Genomic DNA, 27,662 nt, shown 5'->3' with positions numbered 1-27,662 from the left:
CTGCAATTATCTCCTGAGGCCTCAGAGCAGGTGCAGAGATAACAGGAGAGATGGGAATGGCTTGCTCTAGACCAGACAGTGAGTCCAGGAACTAACAGTCAGCCCCGCCCTTGGGGTGCGGAATAGCCTAGAGCTCATCTGGGTGACAAGCCTTTCCTCCTCTCTTGCCTGGGCATTCTAGATGTTTCCTCTGCAGCTCCGTTGCCCCAGACAGAGCTATCAGGGAGGCGGCCAGCCATGGACACCTGCTCAGAAGACCCCCTCCTGGGCAGAGCCTCCTGGCTCCTGGGATTCACCAGACTTCTCCTCAGTGAGTGGCCTGGGCTCCCTGGGAGGGAGGGCCGCTGGGTGGGCGGGAGGCAGGAGCCCCTGGGCCGTCTCAGGTCTTTGCTGAAGAACCAGAGAACCAGCTCTGTGATGACCGAGCACACACCGTGCGTTTGGTTCAGAGCCCGGGGTGAACGGAGGGAACAAAGGGAGCTGGTGGCTGAGGCCAGGCTGGGAACCCTGAGCCCTGCCTGCCAGGCTGCATGAAGGGAACCCCTACCAGGGGGGAGGCCAGGAGAGCCCGGAGCCTCCTGGGGAGAGAGATGGAGGAGATAAGGGAGCAGCTGGGGACCCAGAGGTGGGGATAGGCACCCCATCTGCGATGCCCAGGGGACCTGGCAGCCTCTGCAGCTGCTGTGTGCAGGAGGGGCCGGCCCAGAACCCCTGTCTGAGCTGGAGGAAGCCGCTCTAGTCCGGCTCCTTGGGCAGGATGAGGGCCCGGAGTCCAATGACAATCTGTGTGCAAAGGAAGGAAAGGAGCCCCCAGAATTCAAGGGTCTGCGCCCACCTGCTGTGGGGAGGGCGAGCCCGGAACAGGAGACTGCTGACCTGGGCTGTATGTGGGGGTGACCGGGGGGGACAGGAGGCAAACAGAAGGGGCCCCAAAAAGGGAACTGAATGACTGTTTTAACAAGAGCCCCATTTCCGGTGCTTACTTCATTTGGGACCATCTGCTTATGTGTAACAAGTTAGATAAGAACAAATGAGAAAATAGTAAGATCTCCAGAACCGTGAATTCTGGGAACAGCTTGGAAAGGTTTTATTGTCTGTAATGTATGGTGTGAGCGCACCAGCCCCTCCATGAGCTGCAGGGATTCTAGGAAATTTCTGTAATCACCAGACATTAATAAACAGGGACATTACTCATTAGAAAATGAGCTTTGCTACGCACTGAGATCCTTTTTTTAAAAAAAATCACTTCCTCTTAGTAAATGTAGGCTTCCTTTTCTTTTAATTTGATTTACCTGGAGACATAATGGGAAATTACAGAGTTTTTCCCATATGTGAGGGTTGGAAGATTATGTAAGAAAGAAAGGAAGGAAGAAAGGCTAAGAGGGACGGAAACACACAACATTTTATGTTAATGGTTGAATGTTAAATTTCATATCATTTAAATAAACAATGACCCTCTTGCTCACAGCCACCCGCCCCTGCCCTTGTGTCCCTCTCTGGGTTCAGCACCTTCTGCAGACCTGAGTGCTCTCCTGCCTCCCCCCGTCTTGAGTGGGCTTCCCGCTTGCTCAGGCTGAGGCTCACCGTCCAGCTTCTGGGCAGCTCCTCCCCTGCAGCCTGAGGGCTGAGCCTCCTCTCTCCCGGGTTCCCCCCTTCCCAGCAGTTGCTGGTTGACCCTCAGCTCGCCCTATGTCTCTGTCCTGCCAAAGCCCACCGAGTACTTGAGTCCCCTCTCCCAGGACAAGAGCTGGAGGGTGAGACCCCAGAACTGCTTGGACCCCTCTGAACAGACAGCGGTGCTGGGAGGGAGGAGCTCTGTGCAGGACAAGGCAGGACAGGGCACGGCAGAGGGAGGGTAGGGGGAGAGCTGTACAACATGTCCCTGCAGGGGAGGCACTGGGCTGGGGGAGAGGGAAGCCGGCTCCAGATCTTGCTCTGCACTGTGTGACCCAGGACAAGTTCCCCCCTGAGTGACTCCCTTCTCTGTGAAAGGTCCCCTCGAAGCCCTCCACTGTGACATCCTGGGATTGGGGGTGTCCACCTGGAGAGGACTGACCTGTGGCTTCTCCCAGGCCTCTGCTCTGTGTCTCCCTCCTGTCCTGTCCTCGTCCTGTGTCCTGACAGGGACAGACAGTGGGGAGCCTGTTTGGAGCCCCTTCAGAACCCAGAGCCCAGGCCTATCGTTGTCACGTCCATGGCCCCCAAGGAGGGAGGAGATGCTCTCTCCAAGGCTCCCCTGCAATGCCCTGGCCCTCTGCAGTCTCCGACTCTGCTGCCAAGCTGGGACTGCAGAGCCCCTGCTGCAGGACCCCGGCTCCTGCCCCGGTGTGTGGACCCCGGTCTGCACGGCCCACTCAGGACCACGAGCTGCAGCGGGGCACCGCCAAGAAGCCGCTGGCAGGCAGCCTGGCCGGGGCCGTGCAGCTGCTGCCGGAGCTCCGAAGAAACGCCTTCTCCTGTCGCCCTGTTCCCCTGGGGCGGACGCCTCTGACCCTCGCGGGGGCACTGAGAGGAACGGCATGGGCTCAGAATTACTGGGGAGCAGCCCGCGGGCAGGGGCCGCCCTGGGGCCGGATCTGCTGTCCCTCGGGAGCCCCAGGCACAGTTCCCACTGTTGGAACAAGGGCCGCTTCTCTGACTCGGGGTTAGCGTCCTGTGGGCTCCAGACTCTGCGTATTTCAGCACGAGACGAGCCCTGGCTGTGAGGACTGGGGTGGGGACGCAGGTGTGACGGACACTGTGGTTCTGTGCATTAATTCATGAGGAAGCCCAGTCGCAGGAAGAGTCGAAGTCCACCCTTCAAAGTCCACCAGGAACCCCGATCGACTTACGCGGATGACCTGTGTGTGCACGGGTCTAGCGTGTCTGCGGCCACATAGAGAGGTCGCACATCTTCATGGCGCTGACTTTTGGGAGGGGGCGCCCCTCGAACTTCTGCTGGAATCAACCCCAGAATCCTTAGGATAGCTTCGGATGACACAGAACACTTCACAATCCAGAGACGACCCGCCGAGGGGAACAGACATGCCCACACCGAGTCCCGGGCACGATAGACACCACTCTGCCCAGCATCTTGGGGGGCTCAGCCACCTGGTGATGGGGGACGTGACAGGGACCACGGAAGCCAGCTCTGTGGACACGGCCAGGAGTGTCCTCTCGTTCAGGAAGGCCCAGCCGGACTTTACTCCTGTGGCCACCTATGGGATAGCGCCCTGGGTGTCTGTGTCCCGGGGGCCCATCCCTGATCCCAGGGGGAGCCCCCGACAGGGGCAGCTGGGGAGAGACGTGGACTCCATCCTGGCACCTGGGAAGGCCAGCTGGTCCCAGGTGTGCTCGGTCAAGAATCACCATCGTGGTTTTGAGAGCAGCTCACACGGATGGGAACGCCTTCCTCTCCTGACATCCTAGCACACATTCTGGGAGGGCTGCACGGCTACTGTGTCCCTGTCCCAGAGGAAGGCTGGAGGCAGGGAGGTCACTGCTCCCATCCACGGGCTCAAGGGAACAGAGGACCTGGTCTCACGCCTCCGGACCCTCCCGTCCAGGGTGCCGACCGCCCTGCTGCACTAGACCTCCCGGTCTGAGACCCAAGCACGTTCCCCGTGCGTCAGACTCACACAGGACGCTGAAGTCAAGAAGGTTCTAGAAGAAAACGAGAGAGAATTGGGAGCACGCTTTGATGTTGGGGGTTGATCTTTTCATGCCAGAGATAAACCAGTAAGCCTTAAACGATCCGTACGTTTAGCTTCATGAAGACAGTAGCAGGGCCATCAGTCCAAGACAATGGTGAAACGCAAACTGGAAACTATTTATATAAACTGCGATAGAAAACAGGCTAATTTTCTTAAAATAGGTCTAGCTCCTGAATGTTAAAAAGAAAACCAGAATCATGGGCAGAGGACATGAGCAGACAGCTCACAGCGGCCAGAAAAGGGGATCAACAGTCCTAGGACATGATGACCGGGCTCATGTACAGGAGAAATGCTACTTAGAAGATGACGTGATAGGGGCGCCTGGGTGGCTCAGTCATTAAGGTTCTGCCTTCGCCTAGGGCCTGATCCCAGGGTCCTGGGATCGAGCCCCACATCACGCTTCTCCTTTGGGAGCCTGCTTCTTCCTCTCCCACTCCCCCTGCTTGTGTTCCCTCTCTCTCTGGCTGTGTCTCTCTCTCTGTCAAATAAATAAATAAAATTTAAAAAAAAAACAAAAGAATATGATGTGATATAATTTTCCCTTATCAATTTGGCAAAGGGCAACAAGTTCGGTCACCGTGTGCTGGTGGGAACTCAGCATTATTGGGAGGAGAACAGCTGGGGTCACTGTCAGGGGGGCAGTGAGTGAGGTCTGTCGAAGCTGAGAGGGACCTGCCTTTGGTCTGTTAGACCCACCCAGTGGGTTGTCCCAGTGTCTCCACACCCACGTGTGCTGTCCACAGAACCGTGTGTGACACATGTACATGCACATCGGGCATGCATGCACTCACGTGTGACAGATGTCCGTGTGTGATGTCTAGATGCCCACAGCAGTGAATATGAGCCCCATGTGACATATAGAGGTCCCTGTGTGCGGACAGTCCCCCCAACCTGCCCAGGGCAGCAGTGTCTGCAGGGACAAGATCAATACAACTGTCACCCGAGGAGGGAACTAGAGCCCCATTCACTCCATGAGCAGCTGTTAAATGAGACGTCTCCACGAGTGTAGACCCTGCAGGCTGTTGGCCAGAGGCTGCCCCGTCTGTCCCTCCCCACAGGGGCCTCTGCACAGTGCCGCCCACAACACGGCCGCCGGAGTCGTCACAGCGAGCTGGACACAGGGTGACAGCAAGACGGTGTCACCCTCGTGTAGGACCTGCTGTCCCTGAGGGCCATCCATCCCGTTAGCGGCACTCTGCTCCTCAGAGGCCAGTCCCGGGGGCAGCCCCCACTCCAGGGGCAGAGCTTGCCCGGCCTGCGGGCAGGAGGGTCTCTGCAGCCCCGTGAGAGGCTGCCTCCTGCACTAATGCGCTCGGTATGGACCGAAAACATGCTCGTGCTTTGCTCCGACCTCTCCTGACGTTCCTGCTCGCGCTGTCGGGGGTCAGGGCACCGAAGGTGAGCAAGGTCGCAGGACCTGTTCAAGGGGACACTCCCCTGGGACCAGGACGGATCCCAGCCTTGCCCCCCATTCACGGCTCTCTCCCACCTTCCAAGAGTCCGGGGAGCACACGGGACGGATCTCATGAAGAAGATGGTTCTAGGGATTCCTCCTTTATTCCTAACGAAAACCTCTCACATTTCCTGTGTCCTGTACCCTAGGTGTCTGCGGCGTTCTGACCCAGAGCTCTGGAGTCCATGCTTCTGGAGTGGAGGATTCTGGAATCCCTGTTTCTCTGAAGGGGATGCGAGGAACTTCTGTGTCGTTTCATGTGATCAGAAAACCAGAATTACCCCCAGAAGGCGAGCTGGAGAAGATTTCATGGGGCATTGTATACGGGTCAAACTACAGAGTCATGCTGAATGTCCTTCCTGGGAGGAATGTTCCAGAATGGCTCAACTTCCAAGACAAATTCAAGACAAGGGTCCATATGTCCAACATAACAACCCTGTTGGTGGACAACCTGACCCTTGAGGACAGTGGGCTGTACCGGGCTCGAGAGTCCTACACGAGAGGAAGACAGTATGACCAGGATTTCCACCTGACAGTCTATGGTACGTGGTGGCCCCTCCCCCAGCCCCATAGCTGACCTCCGTCCTCTGTCCCTGGAGTGTCCACGCGCCCCGATGGCAGGATCCCTTCCAGACCGCAGCCTTCAGACTCGATCTTCTCCCCTGGAAGTAGATGCCGTGTGTTCAGCACAAACGCAGGCAGAGCTGAGGTTCACACCGGGGATGAATCACTTCTGTGCCTCAGGAGGGGAACACGGAGCGGGGGGGAAATGGGGACTTGGCCATAACACTCACTGTCCCCATAGCACTCAGGGTGCTCAGTGTGACTGTCAGCTGTCTAGTGCTGCTGTAACAGGTGACGGACCGCACCACCACCTGAGTGTCCTCCTGGGCTGCAGGGCAGGACTCAGACCCCAGAGCCTCGGCCATGAGCTCCAGGTGTCGGCAGGGCTGCTCCTCTCTGGAGGCTCCGGAGAGAATCCATTTCTGTTCCTGTCCCTCCTTCTAGTCGCATCTGCATCCCCCGGCTCGTGGCCCTTCCTCCCCCTTCACAGCCGGCACTGGAGGGATGAGTCCCTCTGGCCCTGCGTCCCTCCCTCCTCCTCTCCTGCCTCCTTCCACTTGCAAGGACCTGTGATCACTTGGGGCCCATCTGGGAATCCAGACCTTCTCTGGTTTAGGGTCAGCTGGTTAGCAGCCTCAGTTTCCCTTTGTCATGGAACCTAAGACACTTGCAGGTTCTGAGGGTCAGCACGTGGCCACGGTTGGGGGACACTCGTCACCTAGCAGGATGCGGAAGCCCACGTGTGGTTCTCCCTGCCCCGTCCCCTGTCCTCAGCACCAGCCCGAGGCAGCTCACTCAGACTCACAGGTCCGCCTCTAAACCTCCACAGACGTAGGAGACCTTCACAGTCAGCCCTTCCTCAGAAACTCAACAAGCAGCTCTCTCTCCCTGCACTCCCCCCTGCGCAGGGAGACATCCCGCTCCAGAGAGAGTGGCCTGTGCAGCACAGGTCTGCGAGATTCCCTAGACTGACTGTCAGTCTGTCCCTGTCTTCCTCTGTAGACCCCAAGTTCAGTGCATGTTCCTACAACACTCAGGGAGGCCATCCTAGGGGTCACCAGTGTGTACCCCCACGCCCGCGCTCTTTCCTGGTGGGAAACTGGCGCTGATGTCTGGGCTCCCAACACTGGCAGTGGCCTCTGTACCATGGGCTGTGCAGTTCCGGGCACCATCTGAGCTGAAGTAGGGGCAGGGTCTGGACCAGGACATATCCTGTCCCTACTTCTCCTTCTTCTAGGGGACACCCCACTTTCTTAGAATTAATTGGCTATGGGTACGTGATTACAGTATATTCTCATGCAACATTTTTAAGACACTCAGTGTAGTGAAATCACACAGAGCTCAACTACCAGTCCTTTTTGGCACCTGCTGTATATTTGGGTCTGTTCTGAGTTATCTGTAAACTGCAGGCACCATCCTTCGTGGTAGGAAGCCAGAGCGTCAGGGAGAATCCGCAGGAGAAAGCAGGAGCTGTGATGTTCTCCACTCACGTGAGCCTCTGTCCTCTTGTCTCTCCTGCCACAGAGCCTGTGCCCCTTCCCCAGATCCGGGCCATGGTTCCGTCCCTCACACCAGGCTCGTGCAACGTCACCGTGGAGTGTGACACCACGCGAACCAGGGAGAACCTGACCGTGTCCTGGGAGAGCCAGGGCCTCCCCAGAGAGCTGGAGCAGAGACCGGCCCCACGACCAGCCCCCAACCCCTGGACGCTGGCTTTGACCCTGCCCCTTAGCCAGCCCAGTGCCAGCCTCACCTGTGTCGTCAGAAACCAGGTAGACCAGAAAACTGCCACTTGGTACCTTGGGGACGTCTGTGGCCACGGTGAGTGCATCCTGCCAGAGGGGAGGGGCTCTCCCTGGGCTCAGGCAGCCCTGGGTGAGGGTTCCTGGCTTCTCTCCCTCATGTTTATGTCACCACCTGTCACCTGGTCACCCGTCCAGGACTCTGGCAGTCACATCCAACCTGCTTCTGCCCTTCGGTGTCCCTCCCCTGCTGCTCTCCTCCCCTTACCCCTGCTGGTCCCGGCAACACCAGCAGGTACTTCTCCCACCCTCATCCATCATCCCGTGCTGCTAGGTTGGGTTTCAGGAAGAGCGAGGTGGGAGGTGTCAGCAGTCTGTTCCCTCTGATGGGTCTGAGCCAGCTACTCCCTGCAGGACGCAGGGCTCGGCGCTCCTCTGCCCGATTCCGGCCTCACGAACATGCTTCACACCCACCTGCTTGCCTGCGTTCCTGGATGTGTCCCGCTCTCCTCATTTTCCAGCCCCTGCTCAGGCCCCTCCCTCTGCCCTCAGCCCCTCCAAGTCAGGGGTCCTCCACTCCCCCACTTATTCCCGTCCAGGGACCCCTTTGCTGCAGCTGCTCCGGGGCCTGTGACCCCTGCAGTCCCACAGGATGGCTGCTGGGTGCAGTTCCAGCATTAAGAGAGTTTGCAGAGGGGCTCCTCAGCCTCGATGGCTCAGGGCCCTGCAGGAGCTGCCGCTGTCCTGCCCTCACACCTCGTCTCCTCTACGGAGCCCCGTGGGTCAGTGGCCCCACACGGAGAGCTGATGCTCTGGGCCGAGATTAGTCTCCTATGCAGCCTGAACACTGGAGGGTAGGGGCCGTGTCTGCTTCTCCTTTGCATGCCTGTCCCACCCTCGGCCTTGGGCAGTCTGCTCACAGTCAGTGTGGCCCTGAACAAATGATGACCTGGGTCCCCGCGTGCCCCCTCGTCCCTCCACCCCCTCCTCTACCAGCTGCGGGGGAACCTGGTGCCTCAGCATCTCTGATCCCAGAGGAAGCTCAAGGCTCAGTGTCCCACTGGACCTTCTGGAGAGAGGCTCCTGCCTCCCTCTCATCCTCCTACCCAGCTCCCCCTGCCTGGTCCCTCTCCCTTGTGCCCCAGTGGGTGCTGGCAGCTCCCAGGGCTGGAGAGTTGACACAGCCATTCCTGTTCATGGCTCTCCTTCCTGGAATGCCGCACCCACCTTGAATAATGGGTAATCTCCTACTCCTCCCTGAAGACCAGGTTTCTCCATCACCTCCTCCAGGAGGCCCTCCCTCAAGACCTGGGTACAAGCTGTAAAGCTCTCGTGCCCTGGGATGGCTCTGGCTGGCTGCCTCTGGCCTGTTCTCAGCCCTCCCCCTGCTGAGGGGCTCCTCAAGGGCGGGCACCATGTCCCGTTCCTCTCAGCACCCCGGCCCCAAGCAGGAGCTCCGGGACTGGCTGAGGGAAAGCACCTGCCGTGGTCCTCCTTCTTCAGCTTCTGACCAGGTCCCTTCAGACGTCTCTGTGTGCGCGGCCACGGGCGTCTTCACTGCTCTCTTGCCTTAAACTTCCTCACTCTCTCTGTGTCATGGAAACATTTCTAACAGGACAGACCACTGCTGACCCCCTGCCAGGCATCCTGGTGGCTGCTGCGATCGTGCTGCTGATCCTGGGAGCTGGGCTGTACCTTTGGAAGAGACGTGGGGAGAAGAAGAACGTGGACTCTGGGAGAGGCAGGTTGCACTTCTCTTTCCTGAGCCCAGACCCCTTCCTCCCCCCAGTGGACCCCAGGCTCCCTTTCTCCTGCATTTTGCTGCAGGGAATGTCCCACAGGAGGCTGGCTGGTGTGGCCATGGCCGTGGGGTCATGGAGGGGGAGGGTCCAGGTCTCCAGGCTCAGACTCCAGCTCCATCTGTGCATGACTCAGGTGCGGGATCGCAGAAGAAGCACAGGGACCCGGATGGTGACATCCTCTATGCAGAGCGGAGCCAGCGGGAGTCTGGAGACAGGAGGGACAAGGTGAGGCTGGGAGAGGGGGCAGCCTGGGTTCTCCCAAGTCCCTCTGTGCTGGGTGTGTGTCTGTCAATCCCAGTCATCTGCACGATCTGGCCTGGATGCCTCGGTAACCCTTTCCAGACAACGCAATATTCACTAAGAAAATTCTAGTCAGGCCCGTGCAGTGCTGGGCGCTGGGGAGGTCATGTCAGCAGCACTGGGTCTGTGTGGGTCCCTCTGGGCTGCTCTGTCCCTCAGCTGTTTCTGGAGCCCTCTCTCTGCATTCCAGGGTAGGGGTGCCCCTGATCTAGAAGAGGAGAAGCCTCTCACCACTGTCTACAGTGAGGTCCGCAGGCCAGGCCAGGCCACAGTTACGATTTAATGGGAAGAAGCAGGAGAATCCCGCCCTCCGGGGACACCTGTCTCGTGAGCATGACGCCTGCAGCTTGGGTCCTGCCTCCTCCACCTCTGAGGCTCTGAGCAGGGACTGGATGGATCCACCGTCAGTTATTTCTGTGCTAAATCGTTCCGCACAAGGTCACCGTGAGACACACACAGGGGTAGTTCAAGGGGGAAACTGAGTAAACAAACCTGTTCCAGAACCGCTCAGCCTCAGCTACGTGTCAACCCCAGACGGCCCCGCTCTGCCCCTGGTCTCTACGACATCCAACTGCCTTTCAGACCCGCAGCCCCTGGGACGAGCCCTGGTGAATTCCCAGTATCCCGCCAGGATCGTCTGAACACCACCCAGCGGCCAGTCCCGTGCTGAGAGCTATTCACGGACCCTGTGGATTCGTAACCGTGAGCGCTGGCTGAGTGCCGCTCTGTGACTCGCACTGTTCTGACCGTTCTGCTCCCTCCTAACTCACTGGGTCCTCGTGGACTCTCTGTGAGGTGGGGATCTTTGTGCCCACTTTACAGATCAATAGAAGGAGCCAGAAAGCCTATTCTCCAGGCCACACAGCTGGGAGCCCAGGAGGCGGGACTGAGCCCAGGGAACGGAGCTCCAAGGCCCGCCTCTCCAACCCTCAGCTGTCTGGCATCCCGACATCCCTTCTGTCCTGTCCTGGTGGCAAGTGGCCCAGCCTCCTATTGCTCAGGAAAAAGCAGAAGTTCCTTGTTCCTGACAGTTAGCTTTACTGACTGCATTGACAGACACCTGCCTCCCTCTCTCTCCTGTCCCCTCGGAGGACACTGAACTCGTCGGGACTCAGTGAGGACTTTTCCCTACACTTCAGTCCCTTCTCTGGGGACTTGTCTCCTTCATTCCTCTCTCTGGCTCCTCCCCCTGACCCCTCTGCTCCTTCCCTGAAGCCCTCGCTCGGTCTCCATGCTGCCCCTGCTCCACACCTGTGTCCCCACCTTGGCCTCACTTCACGGGGACCCCTAGAGCTCCAGAAAGTGATCCCACCTGTCACCATTGATGCCCCTTTCCTGCTCCAACCCTCTCTGCCCTTGTATTCCCTGACGGCCACTCTCATGGACTCTCCGGCCCACCTGCCTCCCCCCTCAGACTCCTCAGCTATCCCCCCAGGTCTGGTCTTCACTCACAGGGTGGGGCTTCTGAGGGTTTGGGCAGGACCCTTCCCATCTCTCGTGTCCTCCTCTCTCTGGGGCCCCTGCCCCGTGGCCTTCAATGACCAGTGACACCGCTGATGCCCAGGGAAGCCTCCCCGCCCCATGCCTTCTGCTCAGCCCCATCCCTGCCCTCCAGCCCCACCGGCCATATCCCTGCCCCTGTGTCCTCCTCCGCCCTCTTCCCCTGCGGTCTCAGTGCCCACTTCCCCTTCTGTAATACCCGGGACCTGGTGAGAAAGAGCAGGAGCTCCTCTCCCACAGGAAGGAAAGCAGAAGCAATTATCACCTGTGTACTCAGGCAATAAATGTGCACCTTTTGTTTGCGGGAGTCGTGGGAGCCTTTCACCTGAGTCCATGAAAAATACTGTCAGGTCACCTCTTGGTAAGGGACACATTTTCTCTCCTTCCTTGATCTATCACCATTTCCCCAGGTGACAAAGCAGCCTGCTGTTTGCCCGAGTTAGTAATTCAAGATAGAAAAAGTGGGTCTGAAATGTCCCTTCCTCTCCAGCTCCCCGCTGAGCCTGGGGTTCCAGTAGAAGCACGTAGATCCCTGAGATCAGAGGCAATCAGAAAAGCTTCTCATCCCTAGAACCTCAGTGTCTGCCCGGGAGCGCGCATGACGCACAGACTCCGTCCGCGCTGGATCCTGACAGGTGGAATGATGGGTCCCTTCCCTCCCATTGGCCTTATGTCCTGCAGTCTTGGCGAACTCACCTGTTAGTCCTAGGAATTTTCTGTAGAACACCGGGGACCTCCTGTCAGACAAACATATGAACAATGTCTGTAATAAACACAGGTTTTCTCTTTCCCCTTTCCAATCTATACATTATCTCATTTCCTTTTCTTGTCTTATTGCACTGAGCAGACTTCCTGGAGAAGGCGAAGAGCGGTGCTGAGAGCAGCCTCGCCTCCTTCCCAGTATTGAGGGAAGCTCCAGGTTGCACCGCTGACGATGGCATTACCTGTAGGGCGTTGGTGACTTCGCTTCCTTAGATTCATCAGTGTCGTTTTCTCTGCTCTTGTCTTTCTGGTTTCCTTTCTTCGAATCGCCCAGTTTATTTTGCTCTTATTCTTCTAGATTCGTAAGGTAAATGCTTAAGTTATTAATTTGAAGCTTTTCTTCTTTTGTAATAAATGCCTCGTATCACATATATTTCCCTGTAAAGACTGTGTGTGATTTTTTTCACACATTCTGATATCTTGTATTTTTCATTTCCATTCACTTCAAATATTTAAAATTTCCCTCGAGACTTCATCTTTAACTCAAGGGCTATTAAGAAGTGGATTAATTTCTCCCTATTTACAAATTTTCCTGGTTTTTTTTCCTGTTTATAAATTCTACTCCAGGGGCTCCTGCGTGGCTAAGTGGGCTCAACGTCTGCCTTCGGCTCCGGTGCTGAAACCAGAGTCCTGGGAGTGAGCCTTGGGTCAGGCTCCCTGCTCAGCACATTCTCTGCTTCTCCCTCCCCAGTGCTCATGCTCTCGCTCTCTCTCTCTCTCTCTAATAAATAAATAAGATCTTTAAAAAAAAAAAGTGCTACTCTAATTCTACTATGATCAGGGAAATATGTTATTTCAAATCTTTAATGTTGTCAGGTTTGTGTGACGACCCAGGATAGGACGTTACCTTGGGGAGGTTCCCGTGTGCACTCGACAGGAACGTGTAGCCTGCTGTTGGGGTCGAATGTTCTGTAAGTGTCAGTGAGGTCCAGTGCGTTCATGGTGGTGTTCGCTGTCTGTACTCTTGCGGATTTTCCATCCGCTAGCTCCACCCCGGGGGCAGGATCTCTGCTCTCTGACTGTGACAGTGGATTCATGTGTCTCTCGTCCAATTCCGTCAGTTTCTGCTCCGTGCGCTCGGCGCTCTGCCGTTACGTAAACACACACCTCGGATTCTTCTACTTCCCGCCGAGTTGACCTTTCGTTACTCTGTACTGTTCCTCTTCATCCCTGGAAATGCTCCTTGCTCTGAAGTCTACTCTCTGACCTTAACTGGCCCTTCGAGCTATCTTTGGATTAGCGATTGTGTGATGTCATCATCCATGTCATCTTGGGCGCGGTGCCAAGAGTTGTGGTCAAGCATTATTCTGGACTTTTCTAGGAGGAGATCTGGGATGAGATACACTTCAATGGATGAACTTTGAGTAAAGTCGACTGCCCTCCCCAGTGTGGGTGGGCATCCAATCCATGGAAGGCTGAGCAAAGACTGACCTCCCCTGAGCAAGAAAGATTTCTACAGGAGACTGCCATCGGCCTGGGACAGCCGCATCGGCTCTTCCTAGTGCCTCCTCCTGATGACCTTGGACTTGCACCCCAGCAGCAGATCTGCCCTGCATCTCAGCCTGGCTCACCCACCCTGCAGACTCTAGACTCGCCAGCCTCTATAACAATGTGAGCCATTCCTTCCAATACATCTCCCTATGTTATAAGCATCCTGTAATTCTGTTTCCTGGGGAATCCTGACTACTATCCATAGCACATCTTTTCCAATCTTTTTCCTGTGAACCCAGCTCTACAGGCCAGACTGGGAACTGTGCTTCCAGAGTGACCGGGGGCCCTTCCGTCCTGTGTCCACTTGCCTGTCTGCTTCCCCATCTGAGGTGCCCCTTGACCTTCCTCTGCCTGTTCCTGTTCCTACCCAATCTCAGCACCCACACCAAACGGCCCCACAAAAATCGCATCATCCCGCTCTCCACACTGGGCTTTGGTTTTCCCATTGGCTGATTTTCCTGAGACCCTCTCTCTCACCCTCTTTCCTTCCTACTTTTTCTCCCAGCCTCACTGACTATCCCAGTGAGTGTCATGCTTCCCTTCTTGTCATAGAGGTATGATGAGCATGAGGGGATTTGCAGGGGACGTTTTGTCCCAGGGGGACCTCCCCAGGTGCATGAACGTCACACCCAGACCGGATGCAGAGGGAGGACAGGTGTGGGGAAGGAACCGAGCCCTGATGCCTGGACAGGTCTCATCCGTCTAGCTCCTGCTGAGCTTCTCGGGACAAGAAGAAGGTAACACATGACATCAGTGTGGCTCATCAGAGCAGGTTTTCCTTGTAGAAGTTTTTAGTAAAATACTGTTTACGACAGTAAAAGGCCAGCTGGAAAGGAGATGAAGGTTGACAGACACGGACATGCATGTGCCCACTAGCCCTGGTCCAGCTGCAGCGTGACGCTTCATTTGCTGCACAGCCAGAGGCAGAGGAGGAAGGCCTGAGGACACCAGAGGGGCCACGTCCCTGAAAAGGCAGTGGGCACGTGGTCTCCGAGCGGTCCAGCCCTGACCCTCCACGTTAGAGGGTTGCAGGAAGGGAAACTGAATGGCTCCATGACGCAGAAGACAAAATCCGGGTGGAGGGGACCTGAGATGTCCCTAAATCTCTCAGTGGATCTCATTCCTTCTACCGCGTCCCCATCCAGGTGGAGTGGAGAGGGACCCTCATGTCTCTGGCACCTCTACTCCCTCTGCCATCTCGCTCCCTTCTGAACTTCCACAGTCGTGGGCATTAGTGGGATAGACCAGATCCTGGGTCCTGCTCGACTCTCCTCCAGGGGAGCCTTTCCAAGCCTGTCGGGTTCCTGCTTTCCTGATTTCTTTGCAAAAGTGAGCAGATAGAGCTTGTGTGAGGAACTCCCTCTCCTCTTCTCGCTTCCCTTTCTCAGCTGCTCCCTGCGCTGCTCACAAGTGCTGCCCGTGCTCTGGGGTATCCTGCGTTTCAGGGTCACGTCTCCCTCACTAGCCTGCAGGCAGCCCGAGGCCAGAAGCTTTGCCTTGTTCTCCGTCCCATCCCCTGTGTCGCGGACAGAGCTGCTTCCTGGTGGCTGTTCAGTAACTGTTGCTGGAAGATGAGAGACGTTTGCTCAGAAATCATTTGTCCCTCATCTGGGCTGCAGGAGAGCCCACCCAAGCCCCCTGTGAGATCTCCTGAAGTTGAACATCACTGTCCCTGCAGACGACCTGCTCAGAGCTGCCCGCTGGTTCTGCAAGACAAGCTGCCAGGATCTCCTGTGATCCGACCCGCTCCGTGTGCATCCAGCCGCCGGAGCTCAGCTGTGCTGTGATCATAGCTGCTAGGATCGTGTCTCCATCCGTCTGTGCTCACGCTGATCTCCCGTGGGGATTCCACCACGGCGATGTGACCAAGTGAGAAGGAAGTAGCAGGTGCACTAGATGTCCCTGCACAGAAAAACCCCAGAAAGTGGATTGTAAATCCATGAAAATCAAGGGTCCGGACATGATAGTGTAGTGCTTAGGGGGTGCAATCATTTGGGGAAAGAGCAGCATATCCCTTCAAATCTAAAAACAAATTTGTCTCTCCTGTAAGCCCCATCACGAGGAAAGGGACTCCATGCTTCGTAAGCACGTAAGCAAATTTATGACGACTGGGTGTGCTGTATCACTCTGTTCACCAGTAGCGCCCTCGACAGCCACCTCGGAAGAGCGAGAGACGAGTGCTCGCTGGTGCAGGTAACAGTGTAAGTAGCTCTGCTCGTGATTCTCACGGGCCTGGAGCAACACAGCGTTTGAAGTGGAAATTGAGCTATTTAACTGCTCGCAGGGCCCTGATAGAGCCTCTGATACTAAGCAGAACCACATCTTCTTTGGAAAGTAGCTCTTACCTCCTATAGTTTTCGGCTTGACCTTGGACTCCAGCAGGCGCTTAGCATAGCCGAGCATGGGACTCACCGAATGACCAGGCTCCACGGCCGACTCCTCCGCCCTGCACTGTCTGATCCACGACATCCCTGGGGTCCTGGGATCGAGCCCCACACCAGGCTCCCTGCTCAGCTGGCAGTCTGCTTCTCCCTCTGCCTGTCACTCCCCCCGCTTGTGCTGGCTCACTCTCTCTCTCTCTCTCTGACAAATAAAATTTTTAAAAATTAAAAATTAAAAAAAAAAAAGAAATCAGAAACTTTCCTGGGAAGGAAAGAAGGCCTGTGGCCCACCCGGGCTGAGGACGGCCTCCTCACCCCCCCCCCCCCACTTGATGCACAGAGCATCCAGAAGCCAGCTCGGGGCCCCGGGGGACCTGCCACCAGCCCGACTGTGGCGCCCCTGCTGGAGGACACCGATCCGGGAGCCTTTGCAGAAGCACAGGGCGGACACCTGAAGGCAGGCCACACTGTGGTTGGAGGCAGACAAGGGACAGGTGGAGAAGGTCTGCAAGGTCTGCTGTTACAGACTGTGTCTGAGTCCACTGCTGCCGATGCTGCTTTCTCTGTGAAGTCAGTGCCTGGCAGGATTCTCACAGCTGTTGGGTACGGTGAGACCTGCCCGTGAGGCTTCTGAGCACACATCAGCCATGGGGAGGGAGAGGCCTCCACAGACGTGTTGGGATTGGAGTGACCAAAAGTTGCATAGCATTGTGGGAGAATCTTCAAGGAAGTCTTACGGGGAGGCCTAGACTCCACCAGATGGGCCCCCAAATTATTGTTTTTGGTATAGCACGTTTGATGCAGCACAGAGATGGTGGCTGTACAACAGTGACTGGGGGTGGGGGGACGTGAGTCAGGATCAGGGATCAGGAGGCAGTGCAGGGGTGCTGAGCCCCAAAAGCTAGATTTGTGCAAAGCAGCCACTGGGTTGGGGGGCAAAGAGCGTCCACCTCCAGCCACGGAAGGGGCCTCAGCCCAGATGCGTAGGGAGCACTGTCAGATGCTCTGGTCACTAATTAATCCTCGCGCAGGTGGGACGGGGCAAGGAGTTGTCACAGTCACGAACACCTGCACTCAGTACCTAGCAGACCTGGTGTGTGTGGAGTAGTTTCAGGCGCGTCAAAGGGCTGCCCGGATCCTGGAAGGCAGGCAGTCCTACTGGCTTGTTTCAAGTTAAGGCAAGAAAGGCTATTATTAGCGCCGGCACCAGAAGCAACACCCACCTGGAGTCAGGAAGTAAAGCCCGGACATGAGGGGGCGTCAGAGTGATGGGTAGTTTTAGACGAAGATGTAAAAGACCTTAGTAGATAAGCGTTTCTGCTCCCCTTAAAAGAGGGAGGACGCCTAGGAAAGGACGCTCTCTTCCAGGGGGCGGGGAGCGATTCCAGGGTGGGCCCTGACCCGCGGCAGGCAGGCCGTGTGAGCAGACCAGCTCTAAAGCCTGAACGCAGCCAGCTTTGATCCAACCACAGCAGCACACATCCCCGCTCGAACCCTAGCACCTCCGGCTGGTACAGGGGGACCGTGCCTGGTTGGGCGGGACAGGTAAAGCCGTGTTCGGTGAGCTGGTGCCCCTGTGGAGAGGGCCAGAGCCATAAGGGACCACAAAGTTACAGGGACGGGACCGTTGCAAGTGCCCCAGAGAGGAGTTCTACCCCCACCATTAGAAAAAGGATGGAGTGTGAGATCCCACAGGACAGGGCAGCCCTGTGTCACAGCTAACCACTGTGGTTTGTCTCCTCCTTTCCCACCACGTGGGACGGAATGTGCAGCGAGCTACAACGACCCCTCCAAGAAGATTTGATGAGACACAGAAAATTGTACTCACCAGGTTCCAGAGGCTGAAGAGGGGAGGCCGGCCAGCGGAGGACACGGGACACGGAGCGGAGAGGCTGGACTCCCCTTTTGGGGAAGTCACTCGTTGGGAGAGACTGTCTTGCCTGGATGTGCACAGGGAGGGGTGCCGACAAGGTGGTCAGGCCGTGTGAGCTGCCCCCGAGGGAGGCCTCCAGAGGCTGGATGGAGTCACCAGGCCAGCCGGGCAAGTCATTCAAGCGGAGGGTTTCGGCGGGATGCCAACGGGGCAGGTGTGAAACACTGTCGGGTTCCCAATGGAGAAGGCAGACCGGGGACTATGAGGATGCAGGTCTCAAACGTCACTGAAGCCTGAGGTCGGCTTGGTCACCGTGGGCTGTGAAAGTGAGGTTCAGGTGAAGTTTAGAGACGTTCCCATGTGAGTTACATGCAGATCGCATCCCCAGAGCCACTGGAGCAGATGAGCTCCCGGCCACTGGGTTTTCAGGGACGCGTGTCACCCATCGGTGGCACGTGGGGTATTATGTAGGGTGGGTGCCCAAAAGGCATCTCCCCGTTCAGGCTGGTGAGTCCGCAGCAGCAGGAATCAGCCCCGCCTTCAGCAGGGACTGAGCTGACCGTCTTCCTCCTCTGAGCCATGACCGCCCCTCCCCCTGAGGACACGGCCCCAGACAGAGCCCCTCACTGTGAACCCCGGATGGGAGTTGACCCGGAAACTTCCCAGAACGTTCTGAACAAGCACCTCTCTGTCTCTCCCCTCACGCCGCCCTCGTGACCAGCAAGCATCTCCCTTGGACTTTTCCTCTTAGTTCGAATTGTACGCAGTCCGGAAGAAAACTCGGTTCCTCCCTCGGACGCCTGTCACGGGAGCGTCTGCATCGGCTCACTCAACGCTTCACTCGTCTCCGGTCCTGAATACTGTGCACAAGCCACGTCTAGTGTGGACGGTTGGGATGGGAGAGAAGGGAAGAGTCTTTTCCCTGGACAAATTTCTTCTCCTCAAAGCCAGCAAGCTGACTTGTGAGGTGCTCGAGTTCACTAGTGATCAGGGAAATAAGAAACAAAGCAGGATGCCGTGTTCATATATCAAACTGAGACCAGGAGAAGGAGGTCCCGCCCTGGCACAGCTGTGGACAATGGGGACTCGCATACTCCTCTGGTGGGTGTGTAAGCACGCACAGCCTGTCCCAGGAGCGAGGCGACAGTATACCGATGTCCTAAATGTACGATGCACGTTGACCTTGAAATTCTACCTGCAGGAATATATTTCAACAGGAGCAAAGCCTTATCGGTGCTCAAAGACACATGGTTGAGGAGCCTATGGTTGGAATTGCTAGTGGCCTATCTGCTGTCTATTCTTTCCATTTCTAACTATATACTTAGTGTTAATTATGTCAGTTATGAAAGTGACATTTCCCAGTCCTTTGTAAGACAAGGAGGGCTACTAAAATGCAAGCAAGAATTCTTGAGGTGGAACTTGAGGAAAGCCCTCTCACCCTTCCCCTCTTTTCTTCTTTGTGGTGTCCGGACCTGACACATGATGGCTAGAGTCACAGCAGCCATTTTGTGACCTTGAGGACGGAAGCCACACACTAAGGAACAGAAAAATACAGGAAGCCTGGGACCTCAGTGCCTCATAGAGTTACGATCCCTGCCCTGAACTGCTTGTCTGCAGGTTTTTCTGAACACAAGAGTAAAACAAGCCCATGGTTTGTTTAGGTCACCATGATTAGATCTCTGTTCCTGGCAGCCAAGTGTACAGGAGCCCCCCCTTATCCATGGTTTCATGTTCTGCGGTCAACCGCAGTCAGGAAGGAGATGATCCTCCTTCTGACACATGCTCAGAAGGTCAGTGGCAGCCAACGCTATGTCACGGTGCTAACAGCACTCCCCTCTCTTCTTCTCGTCACATGAGTGTTTTATCATCTCACATCATCCTATGAGGGAGGAGGGTGGGTGCAGGGCAGGAAAATATTTTGGGAGAGAGACCACATTCACATCACTTTTATTGAGGCACATTGTTAAGATTGTACTATTTTTATAGGTTGCTATTGTTAATCTTTAACTGAGGCTTATTTGTAAATTAATTGTTACCACAGGCACTTGTGTACAGGAAAACACATGGTCTATATAGGGTTCGGTACTCTCTGTGCTTTCAGACATCACTGGGGGTCTAGGAACGTGTCCCCTGGGGATAAGGGGGCACCACTGTATTCCTCACGGACACAGATATTGCTTTAAAATAGAGGAGTAATGTAGGCGTTCTGAACCTCCCCAGCTTCCCCTTTCCTGAGGTTTTACAGCTCTGATCCCAGCCTCAGGAGGCAAGACCCCGACACTCAACCTCTTTCTCATAGCGAACCTTGAGCTGGGCTCTGCTTGAACGCCTCCCTCCCATGCTGCCAGAGAACAAGCGTGTAATTCAAATATTCCTAAATTCCTGGAAAGGAAGACATGGAGTCTCTGAGAGTCAAGATTTATAAGCTGTGTATAAAACCCCAGGTAATATAAACAGAAACCGAGAAGCAGGGGAGAGAGCAAGTGTGCTCCATTCTCACTGACCTAGAAACGGAAATAGCTCTCTGCTCCTGGCATTGACTAGAGACAAATAGGTTTAGGCCCTTCCTTATTATTTACAGGAAAGTGCTAGCAAAATTGAAAATAGGATGTTTACTTTCAGAATCACTGGGAGGTAGAGACGCAAAGAAAGTCTATGTTAGTGGTCCATCGATTGTATGGCCGGATGCAAAATATAAGTTAAAAGATTTTAAGCAGGCAATCTCACGACAGAATATTTGTTAATTTGTGGATTGTGCATTTTAAAGCAGATGCCAAAAATTAAAACCTATAGAAATATGAGATCTCCGTGTCCATGAAACAAGCAATACTTTAATATCTTGCAGTTTGTGGTGATGTCATGCATTAGCTCATCCCGCAAGGCTCCAAATGCGTTTAGACTAAAGGCTCTATCACAGTAGGAGAGGCCAAGCCATGTCTCATTCGGTCTTCGTGACTATTTTGCAAGTTTGCATTTTTGAATTAAAAAATTCAGGGCAGGGACATCTCGAAACTAGGGAAATTTAGATGGTTTACATTATTGCTCTATTTTAAAGCCACGTTAAACAAACATCCGTACCTGTTAGGAACACATTTGGGGGCTAGTCAGAGAGAGCTCATCCTGGTGACCTAAACCCTCCAGAACGTGTGCCGAACTTCTGGTCCGATTTAATCGGGTCATCATCGGGTCATCGGCGCGGCCTCATGAATATGCAGATGAAGAAGTCTGCCAGGCGCCAGAGTAGGGCCAGCTCCGTCGTTCCCTTCTTCCTCATCTTCCATGTGCTGTCCTCAATCTGTGAGTGTTGGGAGGGCATCTCCTCCAACAGCTCAGCCTGCCCGGCGCCGTGACATCCACGCTCCCAGACAGCAGGACTCTGGACTTGACCCAGGGAGGGGCAGGGCCCTCAAGGGGCAGTTCACCCACACGTGACCGTCTGACCAGTGAGCCAGGGACATTCTAGTACACCGAAGTGGGTTTTTTCCTGATTGAAATAAAAATATAAACAGACATTCTTGTGTTTTCTTTGTGTGCCTCAGTGGACCAGCTCCTACTGGCACACGTTGGGGACCAGTACTTTATCTAAAAAGATAACTTTCCTGGAAGTTATTTTAAAATGGCCAGAAAGACATACACAGAGGAACTGCACACGAACGCTCGTGGCGCCTACAGCTTGGCCAGAGGACCCGAGTAGACGTTTTCCTAAAGAAGCTGCTCGAGCGCGGACAGGTGCTTGCGAGATGCTCGATGTGGCAGATCGACGGGGAAATGCAAACCGAAGCCGAAGGCCCGGGGGGTGGGGTGCTACCATCAACAAGGCCAGGGACGGAGTGTTGGTGGGGAAGCACCTGGAGCGGCCACTGTGGGAACCCACGCGGGGCGCCCTCAACACACTGAAGTACAAGAGCCGTGCTACCGCTCGCTGCGTGTGGGTGTCTCTCCGAGGGCAGTGGACGCGGGTGACGAGGAGCCTGCCCCTCCCCGTGCTCGTCACCACGGGCTCACAAGAACCAAGACCCGGGACGCCTCGGTGTCCACAGACGGGCGGACAGACCGAGATGAGGTCATGCAGCCCCCGGGACACTCTCCACCATGAAAGGAAGGAAGCGGCCCTTCCATGACGATGCGGAGGGACGTGGAGCGCCACACGCTGGGCCAGCAAAGTCGGACGGAGAAGAACAGATGCGCTACGTTCTCGCTGAGACGAGCAACCTGGAAAAGCCGGAGTCACTGGTGACGGCCCGGGGGCTGTGTGGACGTGGGGAACCACTAACCACATGCCTGAAACCAGTATCGCGTGCGTTAACCAACTGGAATAGAGGAGAGTGACGAAGCTGATCTCCAGCGTGGAGCGGGGGTGGCGGCGAGTGGGGACAAGCTGCGGGGACACTCACGTGCAGGGCCCAGGGGAGTCAGCCCTGCGGCTAGCGCACGGCCTGCTGACTGCAGCTCCTCGACAGTGTTCTGGACTGGACTCCGCGGGGGACAGATGCGCTCCCACCGCAAGTGGGGACAAGCTCCTGAGGGCTGGAGCTGCTCCCTGCACTCCTGCGGTGACCACAGGACCTACACACGCTCATCCAGTCATCCTGCTGCTCCCCGTCAACCCCCTGTGTCCCTGTCACTTGTCCCTCAGTAAAGCTGCGATGAGCTTTGTGACGTGTGTAACACCAACCCTCATTCTTCTGTATCGTTTCCTGTGTGTTCTGAATTTTATATACTCAACATGGATTATTCTCATCGGAAAAAAACCTTCATTTTCAAATCTGCATGCCTGTGGCTTCTCAGGCTGGGAGAGACCAGTGCAGGCGGCCAAGGACTCAAAGGCAGGAAGGTGGGGTGCGGAGGGAGGAGTGGAGGGGGAGGGTGGGTGCGGTGGGGCAGAGGGAGAGACCGGTCCCAGGAACAGGGTGGGAGCGGGGCAGAGCAGGGAGGAGAGGGTGTGGTCTGGGTCCCACAGTAATGGACTCCCTGGGGGGCAGCCAGTTCCCCGGCCAGACCCTGAGGCTCCAGGTTGCCCTCTCCTGGGTGGGGGGCAGGTCAGAGGGCAGCTCCGGGGTGGCTGTGGCCGGGCGCGCAGGAGGCAGGTGTGAGGGAGGCAGGTGGGCAGCAGGGGGCTTGCTGGCATCAACATCCTGGTTTCTCCAGAGTCTCGAAGGGTTGAGGAGAGAAGGGGGGACTAGGGTCTGTCTGGGACGCCCTCAAACTCCCCGGGATGGGGAAACCACCTCAAACCTCTCTAAGGAAAGGCAGGTATCCGCCATGCTCCGGGGGCCGAGGCTGAGATCACCACCACCCCCCCCCGAGTGGCTCAGGGTCTCACTTTCCAGAGTCCGGCTTTGTCCCCGGAGCTGTGTCTGCAATCTCAGCCCCATGTGTGCACCCCCTCCCCACCCCCCAGCCTGCCTGTGTCCTGGCTCCCAGCTGAGGAGGGCGTGTGAGTGGGTGAGGGGCCAGGACGGCCGCCCATGACCCCCACATTCGGGACAGCTGGGCTGTGACACCGTCTGCAGGGGGGAGTGGGGCAGGGCAAAGGGGACTTTCCCTTCTTATCTGCCTGTGACCTTTCCATGTGGTGACAGTTGTTTCCAGGCTCTTGTGGGGGAGGGGGCCCCTGCAGGCGGCCTCGTGTGAACCAGGCTCCCACTTGGTGGCCTGGACCCGCCCTTGTCCCCACAGCTCCTCACGGTGCAGAGAGGGCCTGGGCTCTGCAGTCAGACCCACTGGTCACTCATTCTGCTTCTGCCACGTGTTGGCTCTAAGATTCTGGTCGTGGCAGCAGACAAATCACGCACTCTCCTGTGCTCCCTCCCCCTCTCACTCCACACAGGGGTGGACACCGAGGGAACCTTTACAAAAGCTCAGGTCCCCCCGCACATCAGTGAGAGAAGTAGGGCCACCATCGTCGCTACACAAGCAAAGGGCGTGAGCTCAGTTCATGCCGAGAAGAGTCAGATCAGGTGCACGAGCACCTGGTCACCGTATTTGCCTGTCAAATGATCACACTTGTGTGTGTTGTGTTGGGAGTCCTGAGTGCAGTGACAGGGGTGGGACAGCCTCTCTCCTGTCTTATCGGCCAATGTCCCCTACCTCAGTGCTCAGCCCCGGGGCAGCTGTAAGCAAGACTAGATGGTCCATCTTCATGGGAACCCCGGTGTGTCCCTAGACCATAGCGGGTAGGTGGGCATCCTGCACTGGGGTCTCATCATGAGACGATAGGGGCACGAAAGGAGGGTAACTGGCGGCTGGCCCCTTTGACTGGTGGCTCAGTTTCTCCTCCCTGGGGCTGTTGATGTTGGAGAAGGACAGACCCTGGGATGAGGTTGGGCATGGCCTCCTTTCCCAGTGGCTCTGGTGGGATGAGGGCAGCCAGTCACCGCCACTCCTCCATGCTCTCTGCTCTGCCCTCACCCCCACCTCCCTGCACAGTTCTCTGGCTCCAAATGAGCCCCTGGGGACCCACAGCAGCAAATGCAAGAAGGACAGGCAGGAGCCAGCCCCAGGGAGGGCGACAGACAACACAATGACTGTGCACATTGCACCTGCCTGGGCCACCCTCCTCTGCCCTTCCTCCTCGCCCCACCACCGCTGCAAACCAGGCTGGCTGCCTTCAGGGGTCTTCCTGAAACCCAAGCCAGAGAGAGACCCTGAGACCAGGGCAGCGGGGCTGGGAAGGGCTGAGCCCACAGCCTGGGCTTCAGTCACTGCTCTGGGCCAGGGAAGCCCAGGAGACACAGCCCAGGCAGGTGCAGGGACTGAGGGCAAAGCTGTGTCAGCAGCGCCCCCTGGTGGAAGGCGCTGCAGAGACAGCCGCCTGCACCCAGGTCTCCCAGCCCTGTCTTCTGGGCCATGGGGAGCAGGTCTGTCCTGGACACTTGCAGGGAGGACAGCACAGCCCTCCCCGGGCCCAGGGCATCTCTGCTCCTGCCGGAGTCAGGTCTGAGAAAGGTGTCCAGGAGCCAAGTTCGATCCCAGTGACCCAGGGCGGGCCTCCCACCTGTCCCCTGGTGTTCTCGCCTCTCCAGCAGGCGGTGGGTTATGGGACAGACTCTGAGGCCTGCTGGCTCTGGCATCCCGGGATTCTAGGTCAGGATGGACCTGATCGGGCTCCCTGTTACCTCGCTGACCTCCATGTCCTACCTGTCTTGCCTGGGCTCACGTAGGCTCTGGCCACACTGACCTCTTGCTCCTGGAACAGGCCAGGCAGGGTCCCACCTGAGGGTCATTCCACGGGCTGTCACCTGGGCCAGGAAAGGGTTTCACCCAGATGTCCACTGTCGCTCCTCACCTCCTTCCAGTCTTTTCTCAGGAGGAAGGCTTCTTGAGGAAGCCTGTTCTGAGCTCCTGGGGTAACCCTGAAACCACACTCCCGGGTGCTGAGCCCCCAGCCTGCTCTTTCACCTGGAGCCCTGCTCACCTTGTTTGCTCTGGTTCCCGCGCACTGCCTTTCCCCTCCTAATACAGGAGGAAGGCAGGGGGTGTGCTGGGTGCGCTCGTGCACATGTGTGAGCCCCCGGAGCAGGGCCGGCGTGCAGTGGGAGCTCATGCACTGTCTGTGGAAGGAGCGAGTCCACCATCAGGGAGGGTCTGGGTTGGGGGCTGATGGGTCCCCCCTAAGCAGCTTGCACTCAGGGCGTGGATGAGGTGGTGTTACTGTGACCATATAGGGGTTCAGGGAAGGGAGCCCGGGGCCCATGAGCTGCCCTGCGGGGAGAAGGATAAGAGAGATACCAAGGACTGTCCAGCCCAGACTCTCCCCCCACCCCTGCAGGGAGACTGGGGATAAAGGAAGCCCAGCAGGAGGGACAGACTGGTCAATTGGGTGGGTGTCCCTAGCAAGCTGAGCTGGCGGGAACCCTGCAGGGGTGCTGGGCCCCATCTGGGCAGGAGCCTTCTCTGCACCTGTGGGCTTCTCTAGGCTCTGAGGAGATGGCGTTGGAATGACTGACAGGGAGGATGGTGTTGGAATGACTGATGGGGAGGTTAAGAGCAAGAGGAAGGTCCCCATGAAGCCAGACCACCAGACCCCCCAGGAGGACAGCATTCATGCCCCAGGTAAGGGGGACGGTTTTCACCAGCCTCTCCTGGCTCACAGTCTCTGAGGTCCCCGATCCATCCTGGGAGACAGCCTGGGCTTCTCAGGTCAGCAGCCTTCCGGGTCTGAGCCGCACGGGAAGAGCTGACCTGAGTGTGACTCAGCCAGTGCAGGGGGGCGGCTGTGGTCGGCGGAGGGCCGCTGTGGACTTCAGAGGCTGCAGAGATGCCACCACAGGCTTATGCCCTCTGCCTAGGGTGTGAGACAGGAGAGAGGCTGCCCTGGGTCAGGCCTGGCCTCCCTCCGCCTCAGTGTGGCTTCTCAAGATCTGCCGGGGACTCGGGTCTGGAAAGACCAGGGGCCTAGGAGGCCTGAGACCTGGGCCTGGCTCTGCCCTGTCCCGGCGTCCAGATCGTGGGCTCATCATCACCTAATGGTCCTGATTGTGGTCATCTGGAACACGGATGGTAATGCTGAGCCCCCACTGGCCCGCACAGGCACCGAGCCTGTGAACCGGAGAATACTGGAGCGGGGGTGGGGGTTGGTGATGACTGAGCTCCCTGGTCACCCTGGCAGCCTAGAGGCCCCGGCAAGCGCCTGTGACGGGACAGCAACAGGAACTGATGAAGCGGTGCCCCGTTTGTCCACAGGTCAGACCTCTCCCGTCTTTAACTGCTTAGAACTCAGCCCAGGCGAGTGTGCGTGTCTTTGCCCTGGGCAGGGCCCTCAGCCTGTCGGAATGGAGGCCGTTCTCAGCTGTCTTACAGAGAGCTGTGCAGCTGTTTTATTTTCCTTGTAAACCCACAGCAAATTATATTACAGATTTTTTCAAAAGTTCGCTATGAGGAAGAGACCTAAAAAGTTGCACAGAAGTGCCACGTATGAGGACCCCTCAGTGACTGTCCTGGTACCGGGCACGAAATCAGCATTCTCTGCATGCTCAGTAGCCATCTGTGGAGGGCAAGGGATGGCAGCCACCCCGGCCTGTCCCCGGTCTGTCCCCGGCCTCCAGCTGCGCTGCCTCCCCCGAGCCCCGGGCACACGGGAAGGGGCAGCTCTGAGCCCGGGCCCCAGACGGAGAGCACATGTCCTGAGAATGAGGTGTGTCCTGGGGTCCTGGGGCCTTTCTGCTAGGCCTCAGGCCCTGGGCTCACAGGTGGGCGGCTGGGACCACAGAACGGAGGCCGGGCGTGCAAGGGCTACAGGCCAGAGGCCGCCCGAGTGGCTGCATTGTGATTCCAACAGCCGGAACCAGAGTCGGCGGCAGGCCCAGGGCGCGGCCCGGCACAGGACATCCTGTGGGGCTCGTGAGGGACAGAAGCTTCCCGCCTTTGTGTCACTTCCTCATCAATTTCTGCTTCTCGGAGCTGGGGCCCTGCATGGCTGCATAGCAGAGTCTCTCTCTTCCTGTCGTGTCCTGACCCGATCCTCACCTCCCTGCTGCCCCACTCAGCGCTCGGACACTGGCGTGGGGCGTTCTCGCCGGCACCCAGCACGGTCTGCAACCGTTCAATTCAGTTCTGACGCTCTCTTCCTGGGGACACTGTCAGACCCTGCAGGGTAGGGGCTCAGCCCCACCAGACCTCCCCACTCCGGAGGCCACCAAAAGTCTAGAGCCTTTCCTGTGCTTGTGACTGATCGCCTGAAAATCAGAGGTTCCCATGACCCTTTCCCTGGGTTCGATTAATTGGCTAGAACAGCTCACTAAGAAACCAGTTACTGTTCACCAGCTCATTAAAGGAAATGGGAAAGGGTACAGGGGATCACGCAGGTGGAAGACATGTGCAGGGTGAGCCACGTGGGAAGGGGCGTGGCGCTTCTGTGCCCTGACCAGGCGCACCCCTCTCCCCACACCCCCAACTGTCCACCAGCCTGGCAGCTCCAGAACCCCGTACTTTCAGGATGTCATGGAGGCTTCCTCACGTAGGCATGATGGGTCATGAACTCCATTTCCAGCCCCCTCCCCACTCTGGAGAAATAGGGGAGTGGGGGCTGAGAATTCAGAGCCTCTCGTCGGGGCTCCGTCTTTCTGATGACCAGCCTCCCCCAGGACCCCACCTGGAGTCG

The 27,662-nt window shown here is 57.0% G+C and overlaps 1 protein-coding gene and 1 long non-coding RNA gene across 10 annotated transcripts; one reads left to right on the top strand and one right to left on the bottom strand.

The window, feature by feature from the left end:
* The first annotated feature begins 167 nt into the window (after positions 1–167).
* Positions 168–11,360, top strand: LOC123783575 (uncharacterized). Of its 2 annotated transcripts, XM_045784399.2 has the most exons (6): positions 168–310; positions 5,295–5,687; positions 7,234–7,530; positions 9,067–9,192; positions 9,387–9,478; positions 9,744–11,360. In XM_045784399.2, exons 1-6 carry the CDS (start codon positions 238–240, stop codon positions 9,834–9,836), a joined length of 1,074 nt encoding a protein of 357 aa, XP_045640355.1. In that variant the 5' UTR covers positions 168–237; the 3' UTR covers positions 9,837–11,360. The 2 variants fall into 2 exon arrangements, with proteins under 2 accessions (XP_045640355.1, XP_087711396.1); XM_087855270.1 differs by having other exon boundaries at positions 9,067–9,478.
* On the bottom strand, positions 5,550–18,752 carry LOC123783576 (uncharacterized). 8 transcript variants are annotated; one of them, XR_015721527.1, is made up of 6 exons: positions 12,663–18,752; positions 11,998–12,109; positions 11,750–11,790; positions 7,075–9,458; positions 5,724–5,807; positions 5,550–5,637 (listed from the first exon to the last, which is right to left on the bottom strand). It is a non-coding gene; the product is annotated as an uncharacterized LOC123783576 (long non-coding RNA). The 8 variants fall into 8 exon arrangements; XR_006777244.2 differs by having other exon boundaries at positions 8,932–9,458; XR_015721530.1 differs by having other exon boundaries at positions 5,724–9,458; positions 12,663–15,208; positions 15,652–18,752.
* Between the last annotated feature and the right edge of the window lie 8,910 nt (positions 18,753–27,662).

This window comes from Ursus americanus, chromosome 2, assembly GCF_024610735.1.
Source record: "Ursus americanus isolate L20-20 chromosome 2, mUrsAme1.1.p, whole genome shotgun sequence".
NCBI lineage: Eukaryota > Metazoa > Chordata > Mammalia > Carnivora > Ursidae > Ursus > Ursus americanus.
Note: the sequence above shows the minus strand (reverse complement) of the source record. Positions and strands in the feature narration are given on the sequence as shown.